The 17,076-nt window shown below is 38.5% G+C and overlaps 1 protein-coding gene across 1 annotated transcript; it reads left to right on the forward strand.

The window, feature by feature from the left end:
* The first annotated feature begins 271 nt into the window (after window positions 1-271).
* LOC137288005 (beta-1,4-galactosyltransferase 4-like) lies at window positions 272-8,884 on the forward strand. The gene is made up of 6 exons (XM_067820365.1): window positions 272-498; window positions 2,420-2,607; window positions 3,481-3,603; window positions 6,717-6,821; window positions 7,797-7,935; window positions 8,873-8,884. Exons 1-6 carry the CDS (start codon window positions 286-288, stop codon window positions 8,882-8,884), a joined length of 780 nt encoding a protein of 259 aa, XP_067676466.1. The 5' UTR covers window positions 272-285.
* The last annotated feature ends 8,192 nt before the right edge of the window (window positions 8,885-17,076 follow it).

Genomic DNA, 17,076 nt, shown 5'->3' on the forward strand with positions numbered 1-17,076 from the left:
CCTTCTGATTGTGTGGCATAATGTGTGGCATAATGTGAATAATGTGAATAATGTATGTCCTTCATAGAGATCACTGGAGGGTTAACTTGTGGATCTGAGGTCTACTATGTGTGTGTGTGTGTGTCTGTGTATGTGTGTGTGAGAGAGAGAAAGAGAGAGAGCGAGCGCGAGAGAGAGAGTATGCCAAATCATTTTAGGTGAGGACAATATCCTTAGCTCTTTTGAACTGGAGAAACAGTACATGATGATATCCTGAATGTTTCAGTCGGCGCGTTAGCTGTCAATATGGAACCTATACCATTCGAGGAGATCAAAAGGCGTAATCCACAAATCGAAGCGGGTGGCAGATTTCATCCACTCGATTGTAAGGCCCGTCAGCGAGTAGCCATCATTATTCCCTATCGCGACCGAGAGCAGCACCTCAAAGTCCTCCTCAACCACCTTCACCCAATTCTGGGACGACAGCAACTGGACTACGGGATCTACGTCATAGAAATGGTAAGGAAAACGTATTAAAAATGTGTGATGAAATGGCACCATCAGTGGTGAATGAAGTTGCCCGTCTTTCTTCAGAGGAGAGGTGAATATAGAGCATGTTGAACATACTTTGAAATACATTTGAATATACATTTAACATAGATCTGATTATGTCTGGACTGATGAGTGAATGCTGCTTCTATCCATTTAGCAGTAACATTGTTAAATATCATGTCATAGGATAGCATGATAGCGCTGACGCAAAATCAACAAATGACCAGACACTGTCAACTGACATAACCACTGATGTCAACACCGCACTGTCATGCTCAAAGTCCATACAAAACTGTGAGAAGCTAGAACTTTAATAGTCATCCCACCAGGTATCCATTTTCTGCTGAGTAAACAGAGGCAATTTTAAACCAATCCACCTGTCTAAAGTAAGACCATATGTGTTTCGTGTGCTTCGTTGTAGGATATTGTAGAAATCCTAGAAACTCTCCGCAGGTTGCAAGTACACAAATTCGCCCAGCCAAGACCCAAAGTGAGCGAGTGAGCGAGTTTAATTGTAACGCCACATCGGCAGTTTTTAGGGGAAGAACTGTATTATGTTACTTCAGTACGTTACTAAAACACATATAGACTACTAGTATCCCATAAGTTTTAGCTGCAATTAAACTATCTAGAATTATCTCTGGGAACAGTCATGCAAGGTTGACCCCATTGGATGTCAACATATATCTTCTCCTTTTCAGTAATGCAGATAGGCAAACACACACATTTTGGCCCGGACTCGAATATTTTCAAGGAACAAAATGAAACCATGCATGCTGTAACCCAGCGTGAAGAACTATTGCGTTATGTCGTGATTTTCAGCCTTGCCAGTTCTCATGGAAATATACCAACTGCATTGGAAACAATATCAGCCCAAAATTATTAAAAGATGATTTGTGATCTATTTGAGAATATGGACGTACTGGTAGTAGCATCACAAATCGTATATGGAACCTTGTGTAAACGGTCCGCTCTTCAATGGCATTCAACAAACTCTCCATCTCGTACAGAATAGATGTGTACATTTGTCAGCTTCTAAAGCATCTGCAATCAGTTTTACACAGAATTACTCATAATTCAAATTTAGTTTTGTGTGAGTCTCGTATGGTTTTGAGGGATAACGTTAAGCTTTTGGTCTGACAAGAGGCTTACATGAAAACCTTACAAATATTTCTGATTCAGAAGTACACTTAAGTCCTAAACCTTCTGTGAATATGATTCTGCTTGCACTATGCATCAAGACTTGATGTTGTCCAGTCAAAACTCTACGAATAAGCTTTAGTACATTCAGAGCCACATGTTGAATCTGGTGAAATGCCTTCAGATATCAAATGTGAACTGTTGCAAGTTATATATGTGTGTGAAAATTGAAATCATTTGGGATAAAAGACTCATAGTTGCATCAACCTTCGTCAGTTTGTATTGGAACTGGTGAATGAATCTGAATTTTAAACAGCACGTCGTGTTAAATCCATAGTCAAAAACGTTTTCGACGTTGACAGTGGATCATTGCCATACATATTTCTACAGATGGATCAAAGTGTCTGTGATGATGGTTTTAAAAGAGGGTCAGCTATTTTGTTTTAGGGGGTAAGCGGGGTCAGCAATTGTATACAATTGTTACTAAACGAAGCTCAGAATGTCGTTCCTGCTATCCTGTGGCATTCTAGAAACTTGGCAAACCTTTCTGATGGGTCAGGTGCAAATGGGCCTTGTAGCCCGAACACCTTTTTAACTGCTAATGGTCAGCCATTCAATCAGTCATCCAAACGTTTGGTCCAACCTTTCTGATCATGTCACTTATTAATTAGTGGCGTACATCATTAAGCCTTTGTTGTTGTTATTATTATTAGTAGTAGTATTTGACTTAACTGATGTTTCATCTCAGGCAATGCCAACCACCTTCAACAGAGCCATTCTGATGAACATAGGCTACACAGAGGCATTAAAGGACTATGATTACCAGTGCTTTATATTCCAAGACGTTGACCATATCCCAGAAAACGACAAAAACCTGTACAACTGTCACAATTCTCCAAGTCATCTGGCCGTTTCTGTTGACAAGAATAATTATAAGTGAGTATTGACTTGCCTGTCATGGAACAGAATACAAATAAAAATCTAGCCATATGTTCCTACATGTATGCTGTAACCATATTTTTGGTTTGGCTGAATGGGTAAGACAAGACATTATATTCACACACGAACACGAACAATCATGCATGGGACAATAGGATGACGCCGCTTGTCCAACAGTGAGGCTTCTTCATTCATGATTGTAGTGCGCACCTTTTTACGCCTATATTTTTCTGACGAATCATTCAAACTTATGAAACAATACAATCTTAAGTTCAATGTTGATTTTGTTGATGGTTCAATCCTGCTCGAAGATTAAGAGTCTCAATTAATGAACGTGTTATTTTCAAATGACTTAGGTGTATCAAGTCTTCATGTAAAGTTTCTTTTCTTTCTATTGAGTTAATGTGCGGGGCGTTGAGAAGAGGAAGCCTGGTCGTTCGCTTTAGGATGCTCCGAGAAAGAAAACAGAAGTGTAAATATGCCATGGCAGCATGCACTCTGTCGTAAAGGTCAAAACTGTCAGTAGTTGTATCACTGCTACGAATAAGAACCAGGCTAGCTATTCTGGAAACGTTCGTAGCTGTACGAACTTCTTAAACCCATTCATAACACATTGGCTACGATCAAAGTTAAGAATTCTTAAGGTTACGAATGTTTCGAGTATAACGGCCCCGTTGTCAGTGGAAGAAAAATAGTGGAACAACCAACACTATGGGAAAAAGACCGTATGGTGACTGAATCAGTAGGACAATGGCTGGCTTTAGTTGATGGGCTATGTTTTTGTAGGTTTACTTGATAACTAAAATAAGTAAATAACAGTTATCAATAACATCATTTACTCCGTTCTGTTTCCTCGGTCTTTTTCATTAGGCTCCCATACGGAGCTGCGTTCGGAGGTGTGGTATCACTCACGAAGGATCAAATGATCAAAGTGAACGGTTGGTCGAATCTGTACTTTGGATGGGGCAGCGAGGATGATGATTTGTATAAGAGGTGAGATTTCAAGTACAATCATTTACAGTTAGTGAATGCGAGGATACATTTAATGGAATCTAGTAAACTAAAACATATCAATAATGGTTTATTTGCTGGACAGTGAGTGGGTCATAAACCCCCCGAACACGAGATGTAACTGATAGTTATGAATGTGTGAGTTAAAGGTGATCGTCACAGTTACAGTATTTCAGCCATATTGTGATTGATATTTATAGGTGGTTTTTGTGTTCGAAACATGCTCAGTTCCAGACCTCTTTGATGCAGCTGTGCTGTATTTTGACTGTGGCAAGGTGAAGGACATTCACGTACATTTACATCTGAGAGTTTTCCCATGTATTTAACCTTCAGACAATGATGGAGTAATATCTGTGACAATGTTAAGACTGGTGAAATCGAGCAATCCGTCGACGTTAGTAAAACTTCAGGTACATCACATGATTCAATTTCCTAATGTGACTTGTACTATTGGTTCACGGTTTCTTCCTGCGAAGAACCTTTTCGTTGGGAGTGCTAGCAACACTAACAGCTCTTCTCCTGTGGTAGAATGTGTTCACAGCAACTCCAATGCTCGTCGTAACAGGCGACCAAATTGGGCAACCTGTTTGTCGTGGGTTGCACCCCTAGTCACAGACGATGCCGAACTGGCCATTCACGTTATACACATGCTTATACCATAAAAGTTTAACATCCTCCATTTTGTGACACTAAGTCTTGATGATGCAACAAATATAGTCAAGCATGTCCTGCTTGATTCTGTGAAACTTTCTTTCACAGGGGATAAATATTTCATAGCTTCAACTAAATTTATATCTTAAAGGTCACATGCAACCAATAAACAAAGATAACTAAAACACAATTATTATTTTTCATGACATATAATATACATTGCGGAAACATAACCCAAATAAACGAAATTATAAGAGAACAATCAACTCAAAAGTGCAATATTTGTGTACTTGAGTTTACTTCCCCCGAAACGAAGCCCTCGGGAGACCGAACCCGGGCAGCACAAGTGTAACGAAGACATTTCTTTGGCTTATTCATTTGCGGATTCGCAGAAGGCTCATTGTGTGTATACAGAGAAGGCCTGTTTGAATGACATTTCAGAAGTATGGTGAGTAATAAGAAAGATTTTTGGACAACTTCTTTTATTGCATATGATGCGACGTTTCGGTATGGATTCATATACCTTTGTCAAGCAAGAGTGGTAAAGGTGAAAGAGTCCATACCGAAAGGTCACATTATGTGCTACAGGAGAAGATATTATCCATAAAGTATTCACACAGAGATGTTGGGTTTTGTAAATACATGCATTTGTGTTCGGTCCAATCAACAAATGCTGACATATTCAACTACTGCGTGGCTGGAAACTGCCTTTCGTCCTAGTACAAGGCAGAAATTGAAACTGACAATCTGAGTTTGCACCGGTTTCCGTCCGATAAAGTCATCGTGGGAAAATGGATGCAGTTAGTTTGCAGCTCACGGATATAATAACATGTCACGTGTACAAGTATCACACCTACCTGTCTATGAAATTACATTATGCGACAGAGACAGATCCCAGGTGCACGAGCCACAAATCAATGTATACTGTTCATGGTGTATAGCTTGATAGGCTGCATGTGGTCAAAGATTGAAGCTGTGTATTGCATAATGTCAGTAGCTGACAGGAAGGCAGACACATAGGTGTCAATAAAACAGACATCGAGTTTTGTCACCGAGAAAGACAGCTTGTCACAATCAGCATATCTGTGTTTCATAGACATATATTAAAACATTTCAGTTTTCAAGCTGAGTTTTTTAGCAATGAAATTAGTGTTTCTAATGCTACACTTTCTTAAAACTTGGTCTGCAAATCTGCATGTATGGGACCAGTGTATATTTATTACTGCAGACCCAAGATGCTTGCAATCACAAGAAACATCTCTTGTTCGGTGGTATCCTCTTTTGCCCGTCGGACAACCTCGACCGTAGCGATAATCCTTGCATGTACCACTTGCTGTGTTTGTACGAGTCGTCATCCCGGGTCAAGCCGCGAGGAACCTAATCACCGCGCATGCGCTCTGGGCGCAGCGCAGCATAGTTGGTGAAACTATTTTTTCCGCCAGCCCTGGGGGCAAATTAGTGAATCGATTTCGCGGACCTTTTTATCGCGTTTTTTTCAACTTAATTAGTTGAATTTGTATTTTTGGTATTTTATCCATACCGAAAATTATCAGAATCTGCACAGTTGTGTTTTGGGTTGCATGTGACCTTTAATTTCTCTTTTAGTTATAGATATTTAAAAACTACTCATATCATGAAACGGTTCTGAAATTAAACCAATTTGCAGTCTTATATTCAGATGCTTTGTTATTCAAAGGTAACAAGAGACAGCAAGCTTCCAACCACCTGTCCACTGAATCATATATTGAAATATAGAACTTTTGTTGTTTGGCCAATGTTGCCCAATGGTACAATGATGATGTCAGGGCAAAGACGTTCTATAGTCTTAGTGCAGAAAAGATGTGGAGAAAAAGCAAGTTTAAAGTACATCAAAAGTTGGATAAACAGGCTCATAATGATTTATATTCTTCGCTTGCTTCAACAAAAGCAGCGACTCTATCTATCTATAGTATGAAAAGCTGCACAGTCTTCGTGGTAACGTTTTCACGGTTCCCAGGAACAGGAGCTCCCTTTTCACACGGATGAACTTGAACTTGCCAACAAGTTTGCAGCTTGTATTAATAACACCAGTCAAATACAACTTAACTGGTCAGATCATCAGGACCCATTCACTCAACTTCCATCTCTATTCTGACGACAATCATCTGTACCGCTCAATGTGCTGTAGGAAATACCATCACAACCTGAAGTTTGGTCATGGATGCGTTCTAACTACCTGTCATCTGCTTGCAGAACTGAACCCTCAGCTCTCCAGTAATTTTGGAGAATGTTCTGTCAGTGACACCCCCAATTGTCAAAACTCTTATTTTATTTCTCCATCAATGATGCCCATGAAAGAACATGTCATTATTTGGTCATCAACAGTCTGGGTACGCCGCACCAACTGAAGCAGTTCCCTGCTTTTTAATTAACATATATGAATGTGTATAATATTTTGCTTGTAGAATTTATCTACATGGTATGAAAGTGTCACGAGGGCCAGCAGAGATTGGTCGGTATAAGATGGTAAAACATAAACGAGATCCAACCAATCAGGAGAACAAGGACAGGTAACATTTTCATTCAGTAACAATCAACATTGTGAATTAAGTACTGGATACCACAAGATTTGAGCATCGAGACTATTACATCAGTGTATCAATTTGAGCCCGCTTATGGCAGTATACAAAATCTGGTAATATGCTTTAAATTATATTGTATTCCAAAAGCGGAAAAAGTACCACAAAGTATTGTAAATTGTTTTGTTTTAGTGGTAATGTTAGAAGTCAACTGATATTTTGATATGTATTAATCGTTACATTGGTCAACAAAGATGGAACAATTAATAACCCGATAACTAATTCTGGCTTTGAATTTCCTGGCTTCCCCCGTCTTCAGTGCAAGCAATGGCTTCAAATGACACTCATATGTACAAGCGGAATGGTTCATTGTCTGGAAACAATAAGATCGAACTGCCCTTCAATGACGGCATACCTCGATCACAATCATTATACCAATGACCTAAGAACGACAGACTTCATAGGCAGCTTATTTCAAAGAGGTCAAAACAACAGTCAAATGTATACATTTTGTGCAATCGGTCTGATATTTATACTGAGCAGTAAAAGAAACGTAATCTTCAACAAAAAGAAATTTCATAAAAGTAAGCGTTAATGTTTATGCCCTTTATCTGAAAAATGACAAACAACATAATGTTGCGTTTCTTTTGCTGTACAGTATACATTTGTTTTGCAGTTGTACCATAATCCATTGATAATAGTATATATTCCGATGTGCACAAATGTGGCTCACACTGAGGCTTACAGCGTTTCAAGGTGGTGTTGCTATCACAGATTCCCATCATGATTGGTTAAATAACAAACATATTATAAGTGGTAACTACCAATCAGTAGTAAAGATCAGTGATGTCAGTACTTAGGTACAATTATAAATAATGAGTCATTAAAACATTTAGCCGTAAAGTTTCATGTGTGTACGTGGGTTAGACTGTTTTCAGCAAGCCAGACACAAAATCTTATTTACAGAGGAACACTGTTGAAAGGAGTTAGGACAAGAATGCCAACAGATGGGTTGAATTCACTGACGTATGAACTTCTTAAAAGAGAAAATAGGCCATTATATGCTTACATTTATGTACGCATACCTGTTGAAGGGGACACGAAGGTGAGTCTTTCATATGTGTGGCTGATACTGGATATGGCATTTTCACACAATTATTATATCAACGCCCTTGACAACGTGTACCACACATGGGAAACGCAACGATAAGGTTTTGGTGCTAAATCGTGTTAGGTCGAACCTTGGATTCAAACCTACGGTTTAAAACCAAATACACGGTGAATTAACTCGGCCACGTTCGTCATATTTACATTGGTTTATCAATTCTAATATAGTGACATTGCATGTCAATTTGAGCATAAATATTCAAACCCACATGTTCATCATGAATGGGCTCCAGCGAAGAGCATGGATGGACATCTTACAGCTTGTTCAGCTTGAGCTGAGCTACTCTACATATACATGACCCGGGAGGTGATACAGGGAGCAGAGAATGTTATTAATGCTATCCTCCAGTGAAGCATGTTTTAATTGTATTGTTTATGCGTACATATGCTATCTGTTCTGGTTTATTATCTTTACAACATACAGAAATCAGTTACCTTCACAGCCCGATTCACTCTCGCTCTTTCCAATTATCATTGGAAACAACAGCTGCTGCTGGTTGCTGCCTAAAAGCCTAAATCGGGATCATTAAACCACCTGTAGCTTCTTTTTTAGGGATAATTAGGACACTGCTGCCGATTTCTCGGCACTGAGATGTCAAACGAGGACCTCAATTGCCTCGGCAGTTAGGGCATGTTGACAATCAACTGATAAAGACACATCCCTTCTCAATAACAGCCCCAAACAGTTGTTACTTAGTCGCGCAATGTATTCACGTGACCAGGTCAAGCCGAAAAAGCTGTAGAGTTTGAATATAGGTGAATGTGAGTTAATCACTATGCCCTTGTAAGACACAAGTGCGTTAAAAGAACTGTGCATGGGTGGTTTTATGTTCGTAACGACTGCATGGCTTTACAATCGTGTATTTTCGTTCCAGAGTCACCAGTGAAGGAACGCTGTTGAACATTGAGTAACAACGCCAGGCAACCCGAATGCATGATACTTTGCACTCGCGTTCAGCAAGAACATGCTATGTTAATATTTCTGATGAATGTTTCTAGGGCAGATATTTAAACAGCAAACGGGGATAGCTTAACATATCCTAAGCAGCCTATGATTGGTTAAAGTCCACATCCAAAAGGAAAACCAAATACCTTTCCATATGCACACAACTGTATTTCCATGTAATGCAGTATCGAATTTCGATTTGTTGGAAAAGAACGTAGTCATGGATTGATAACCATTTATAACTGTGCTTGTGTGTTGTTGAATCGGGTCGTTGACTGCACATAACACTTATTTAAGCACGAAATGGACTGATAGGTGTATTGAGAAAAATTTAAATACTCGATGATTTGAGTTTAACGTCTTTTTTCAGAATATTTAAACAGATTCTACTGTATAGTGCGGGCATTTTGGGATTAAACTAGAATAAATAAATAGAATCAGCAGATTTTGTAATCATAATGCGAGGGAAGACGAATATTATCATTTTGCAGTATATATTGGTATAGGTAACAAATATATTAAAAATAATTCTATTCAGTCCATCAATTAACTGATATTTTTCTACTCTACTCAGTCATTCAAATTGTTGTGGTTTATATCAATCAAGTCATGATGCAAAGAAGACTGTTTATGTGAATTGTATTTTAGGCCTGTGACCTCCTGAATACCGAAATAAAGATTGACTGATTGAACACTTATTCGTTTCTGTGTCTGTGTCACCGGCACACATGCAAAGCTTACAATTTCGGGAATCAAGCAGTGACGTGAATGCGAATTTCATTTCTCATTATTTTCATTATTTATCCATTTCTAATAGCTCAACTGACATCCAGCTTGACGCAAACGTTCCACCAACTTTCTGCCCATATCAACATTTCCTCTTTTGATTCGTCAAGTTACCTCAGCCCCGCACTTTGACCCTGCAGATGTACCTGAGATGCATCTCCTACTGCAGTATGTTGGATCATTTTGTGCATTGTTTAATGGTGTGCAACAGATTTAAGTGGGTCCTCTGCTTCTGAATGAGACAGTGTACCTCTGTTTAAATACCATTGCAAAAGGTAATGGACGAACATCTCATTTCTGACGAAATGGAAAATGTGTGCAAGTTTAGTACTGTTATAACTTAAAAGATGCATCTTTGAACTCGAAAAGTATTACCTGTTTATACTAGATTCTAGCACGTATGTTGGTTTGGTTGCATATATAAAAATACAGGGTCTATTGTAATTTTCAGATGGTTTAGCTGTCCACAGCTCCACCCCTGACCTTAACCGTGCCGATTCGATCATCTGAGATGTATGTCATGTTCAGTATGTTAAACACACGACTGTATCAGATATGTTCAACGTTCCAAAACCAGATACACGGTAAAAGCAAAATAGAATCGCTTATTCCGTATAGGAAATATTAACCAATTTTAAACATCAGAAACCTTCGGGTCAACCTTGTATAAGGTATGCTAATATACACCAACGTGCCAAAGAAATAAAAGAATGAGCCCGTGTTACTTCGGATAACCACAAATGATATACATCACACACACAAAAAAAAACGTTAAAATGCCTCCGGTCCCATAGCATATACTGACTCTGATCGACTGGAAACGTTATGTTAGGATAAGTACTGGGTTTCCACCATATCTTGTTCACCATGTGCGAGACAACAACAAAGTCATTGTCTGAACAATCGTCCTTGTCGTATCGCACAGCATGGTCCTTAGGTTGGCTGTCTAAGTTGAAAATAACATGTTCTGAACCGGACTCTGTCTTGATGTACTATAATACATGCATAATTTGTTGGCGGGGAAACAGCGGGTGGAAAGGTAGAGGTCTTTAGTTTTGGACGTCAGTGGTGATCCTTTGTGGTCAGTGTGATGCTCAGTGCTCAAACTCGTACGACAGCGTTCGTCAGTAACAGCAAGTGAGTATCCAGATGATCGATGGCATGGACGGACAACAGAGTAGGGAGAGAGTGGGTAAGGGTTCTCCCGTGGGGTCCGATCATTCAACTTCAACATTTGAAAAGAGTGTACAACCACGGCTAACATGGTTAATGGTTCAGTATGGATTTGACATGATATCAATACATTTTGGAAACATAACATTTGCCAGGAAATGTGTGCCTCTAAACAATACATGGGTGCCAATATAGCACTCGGGACGCCTTAACGTGTGAGTGTATGTATACCAGAATGACTCGTAACATGTCATCAATGGAGACATGCAACGGTCAGAGATCTTTAGCTTGTCATAATGCTGATATACAAGAAGAAGCAATCATCACTTGCTCAAAAAACTACCTCGTTGTTGTTGACATCTGACGTATCTAATATCTATAACTTGAACTATTTATCGGATGCTATATATATTTTTTTATTTCATTCCTAGACCACTGTATACTTTCAAGTAACTTACAAATGACTGGTCATTAATTTGTTGCTGAACTCCATCACAGTATGAAATACGACGTATAGAAATAAAGTAAAAGCCAAATTTGATATCCGTGTCCATGGAGATATTATCTGTAAATATATAGCAGCTGTTGAAGTGAAGTTTGAAATATTCAGCAGTTTATACAAAAATATTGGCAATCTTATCTTACGGAGCTGGTATGTAGGGAACAAGACAATTTTAATGCACCAGTGTTGTACACAACAAAGCATGCCGTTTCTTTCTTGCTGTTATTCTAGCTGTTTTCTAAGCAAAAACTAGAGTTTTCCCGGTTGTGACGTGATCTCAATAGTGATAATGATCGAATTAGATTATAAAATCATCGCTTGTTCTCAAAAGTATCGTGTGTGTGTGTGTGTGTTTGTGTGTGTGTGTTTACAGGTGTGTATGGATGCATGTATGCATGTATGCATGATTGATTGTGAAATGACTTTTATTGTTACATTCTTTTGTTTCAATTATATATTGGTTTTAATGTACAAAGTGTTTGGGGGGCCTTTAGGGTGGAAGTTTCTTTTACCACGCTTTTATTTGGCAAATATTTTAACTGTTCCACTGCAATACAATACGTTTCTTCTTCTTCTATAATTCTGATGAGAAAGCGGAGGCTCTCTTAGTAGAAACTAAACATCAACTCATGAAGTCAGTTGTTGAATCTATTGCTGTTTCAATAGACTCTGAATTTACACCATCAAACTCAGTGAAGGATCTTGGATCCCAGTCAATGGAAGCCGAGATAAACAACTCGTGCAATACATGCTTCTCTCATATCTGTGATACGTAGAATTCGTGCTCGTATAACCACTGAATCATTCCCTTGTCCGTGCTCTCATTCTCAGCTGAATTAAGTAACAGTTTCTCTGCTGACCTCCCTGACACTCTATTTGACAACACTACAAAAGTTCAAAATAACGTCAGGCGTATTTCTGAACAAAGCTGCCCTTCCCCCATTGTACGGAAGCAACACAAGTTAACTGTGAGAGCTAGGACTCAATTAAAGACACTCTGCTTCACATACAAGTCCTTTCATGGCTAGACACCACGTTACGTTGAAGATCTGATGAACCCCTACAGGCCATCCCGCGAAGTTCGTTCACTGAACGAAACCTCCTCACTGTGTCAAACTACAATTCTCAAACCCTTTGGCTTCAGAACTTTGCCCTACATTGCCATGTCGTGTGGAACTCCCCTTCTCCCCTGGCCTGAAGCACTCTGTATCTCAAAATATAACACCATTACATTACCATTATATTATTACTTAATCTTTATGTGTTATGCATCTGTTCTATTGTAGCCTTTCTTAATTCCGTATATAATATTATGAATATATTTAAATGACTGTGCTTACGAGCGTGGATATGTTCACACTACAAACATGCTCTACTGCTACTACTGACTTTTGCAGATTAAACATAGCTTGCAACAAAATCGAAATGTCATGTTAACATGTTCTCCACATTAATCACACCACGGCGACCTGAATTGAGGATGTCATTGGGCCCAAAATGAGGAGAAAAACAAACAGACAAAAACGAAAACCTGAAGGAGCTTCATTAGATCTAAAGCAAAATGGGAAAATATATTAGCAAATATTGTGTTCATATGGAATATAGTCATTTTCTAATGAAAGTCGACAGAGCGTGTCGTAAGAGGCGTCTTGGTGGACATGTCATCGGTTCCCAAATGCACAGATCGATGCTCCTGTTGTTGATCTTTGGATTGTCTGGTCCAGACTCGATTATTTACAGAACGCAGTATAAATGGTATACTCATAGAAACGAATAAGAGAACGGTTTGAATATGAAGATTGTCTTTTGTATATGAGGTCATGTTTGGACGCTTAATGCGTGTAAATTGACGCACTCGAATAAATGACAAATTACCAAAAATGACAAGCAATAATCTACATGAGTGGAGTAGGGTCCATCGGCCAAACTATACAGTCCGGTCTATGATAAAATCTAAAAGGGTGATTTCCGGCCTGTAGAATCTGTATTTTCAGACTAATGACGTCCAAATGAGGTCTGGTCGTGAGGGACAGTGACCAAGTATAACCACCGATAGACAAGACCGTCAAGTTTGGCTGATTGCCCTACCTGAGAGATTCAAATCATCATCGTTAACCTCCAACTACAAGGTTCTCCATTGTAACTCAATAATGATGTGTAGTTGGTACGACAAATCATCTAAAAATTCCCTCTTGGCCTGGAGCTTCGGTTTTTTTTCAGTTAGTACGATTTCAAGTCTAATGTCTAATTGGGTCTTTTTTGAATATTTTTGACAATTGCAATGTATAATTTATAAAAAATTCTAACCCTTTTCTCCAAAATGATTTAGTGTGCACAAATATTAATAATGCAATAATGAAGACATTCGAGTTTATCTTTTCTTACATTATTCAAACAAGAAACGCAACAGTCATGCGGATGTCATCATTCATTGTGTTTCAAGAGGAATTTTGAAGATATTATAATGCAGATTCATAGGGAGTTGCTGATGTTGGCAGAGGCACATGCAGAGGCAGGGGTTTCTTTTCTGTTCCATGGTCCTGCTGTAAACTGATTCAGCCCCGTTGTGGCTCTAAATGCTGATACTGAAGCTGCCGAGTCTCCATCCTATAAACAAATATAAACCTTTCATTGAAAACAAAAATACAACAATGATATGCATTATTTTTTTTCAAATACCAGCTAGAATAAATCTGTAGCAAAGGAAATTACAAAAAATGGAGCGGGTAGATATCAGTTGATTTTCACCTGGTACATACATCTCCTCCTCAAAAAGATCAAGACATCTTGTGCCAACTGAGGCTGATGCACATCCAAAATTTGAATAATTTCGTCTGAATTGAAAAACATGTTATGTTGATCCAATCAAAACGATTGGTCTCAAATCTCATATTTAGCGGGCTCAGTCCACGTAACATTTCTCTAAATTGCTCTAAATGTCCAAATTCAGCAGTCTCCTTATGAACTGCAATATGTTAAGACTGTTTCAAACACATACTCAAAATACAAACTATTAGTTATTCAAAGTCCTGACTTAAAATGTAACTAAATCGTATGTACTTACTTTTCTAGCGTTTCTCACGTTTCTAGCCCTCCAACAATGCCCTCCACCTGACACTTCGGAATAAGGGAGGTGACCTAGAACACTCATTTAATTTTCTTAAAATGAAAAGCATTGGATATTTTAATGGTGTCATGAGCCATTCCATAATTATCCCATTTGAAAATATACCTTCTTTGCAACTTTTGACATGGACGTGGACGGCACAGACACATGATAATTGTATAATTTTTGTTTTGATGATACTGCAAAAACTATATCTGTGTTGCATTTACTAAGTCTTATTATTGGGTTTGATTGGTAAATAAAACTTCATCATCATCATCACCATCATCACATGTCTTTTAATAATAACCCGACAATATGTAAATATTGGTCCATAATGAAAATATTTTGCAGTAAACGTGTAGATGAATAGAATATTAAGCATATAATCATAACGATTAGAAACAAGCATTTTTAGTGTGGCCCCAAGAAGAAGAACAACTTACTTGCCTGCGATTTGTTTCCAAAACCATTTTTGCTTTTATGTGTAATGCAGCCTGAAAAAGCTGCACGGATTTGTTTTTCCTACCTCCTCAGTAAATAAAACCATCTCTGATAAAACTACGCAAGGATATGCATTTTGACTGGAACCAGCCAAAACTGAGTCGCTTGAGAATAGATTTTGATATACACCTAGAAAATGTGTAGGACCTGAATTATGAAAAAAACACAACTTATCTCAATTGAGAAGGAACTGAGAATAAGGTCAATCAGAAATGTAACTGCTGTGGGATAAAATGCGATTTTACAATCTTCACTACTTTCCAAACTAAATCGCGTTATTAGTATCTTACCAAATCCACGTGCTGGAACCATAGGGAAATGTTTCCCTTTATTTGGAACGGAAAGAAAGATAAAACAAACAGAAGCAAAACGAAAATTAAAATATTTCTATTTGCAGGAATAGGAGCATCAAAAATACACAATTGTATTATTGCTCAAACACAGGACTCGATAATGAAAATAATACACATTCCGCAAAAATAAAATTGACATTTTATTGAGAGATGAAATATCATATTACCCTTTATGTGGTATTCTGTCGCTCAAATATATGTTGACATAATACCATGCTGCCTTTTATGTCTAATGCAAGTAAATTAAAAAGCTGTACGAGCTTTTATTTCACCTATATTTAAATTTATCCTGCCTCACACATAAATGTCGTTTTCTGAATGGTTGAGCACTCTTCTACTATTTTCAGTGTACCCCGTGCACAAGCGAGTATCATTTTCTATGTACTCCGCTGGGCTCACGGGACATATACAAACATCAGCCCATGAACAACTAATTTGAGCAATCTATGCTGATTCTACATGACCCAATAAAGGCTAATTCGAGAGCCCCTATGTTACAATGGAGGAACAAAAAGAAATACGAACCCAATAGTTCCTATTCTTCCCCTGACTTCAGTATTGGAGATTCCTTGCATGGTGACCAATGTTTGCTTTCATTATACAGGCAATTAGCAACAGGTTCATTTCAGAACTTTGTAGACTGAAACGGCCCCATCTGAATCGAAGGTCTGGTGAAAGAGTCTTAGTTCCACATGTTTCCATACCTGCGTCTTATGTTTTCTCTGAACACTCCTGCGTGAGCATCCCCATCCACAGGAAAGACACGAATAAGCGGTGTTAATAACATAGGTGAGGGGTGATTCAAATAGTCACTCACGCATTCACTCGCAGCCCTAGGTGAACCGCTTATACATTGGAATAGATGGATAGAGATAGTTGATAACTGTGCATATGCCAGCTGTGTACCAGGATACATTGTCTGGGAACTGAAGGGTAGGGTATCGTTAAAACTCTTGGTGAAACGTTTGCTTACCACGACAATGTAAGTGTATTACCAAAACAGTTTGTCCACTAACGTAGTGTTATAATGAAGAGATGGCACTTTCGTCACCGTGGACAGCGGTCGGGAGAGTGCATTGGTCAGTTTCCCTCTCACTGCTACTCGCGTCAACATGCAAGTTTGGTTACTTGAGTGATTTCAAGCAGACAACGAATAAGACTAGACAGTGCATCTTCAACTCACTACGCTAAAGATAAAAATGTAACCACGTGCCGTGGCCTTACGGACATGTATCACTGAGTATTCAGGACCAAATATGAGTGAGTCATTCTTTTTCTGCGGAGACACTGGAAAATTGGCATGTGTTTTTGACAGTACAAATCCCGTACCTCGTTCGAATGGATGAATGCTGTGTTCTTTACTAATTATAAAAAAATAAATAGGCTTCTTTAGATACTGGATACGAAATGTTATCCCAAATCCCGAATCCGTATCTAACTTCATGTTGCTAATGTCACTCACATCTCCAGAACGGGCGAAACTAGCACATAGAAATTAAACTGATTTCAAGGAGATGGTTCACGTATACTTCCCTGGTTTAGTAATGCGGATGCTTTAATAGGCAGGTTTTTCAAAACCACTGTGCTCATTGAGCAAATGGTTACGGCGTCATATGTGTCTGAAACATTAAAATGATAAATTCCAGTCTAGTTAGAACGAATATCGTGAATGTTTCTTTTGTGGTATAAGTGGCAACTCCGAATTTCTC

This window comes from Haliotis asinina, chromosome 6 (assembly GCF_037392515.1).
Source record: "Haliotis asinina isolate JCU_RB_2024 chromosome 6, JCU_Hal_asi_v2, whole genome shotgun sequence".
Classification (NCBI taxonomy): domain Eukaryota; kingdom Metazoa; phylum Mollusca; class Gastropoda; order Lepetellida; family Haliotidae; genus Haliotis; species Haliotis asinina.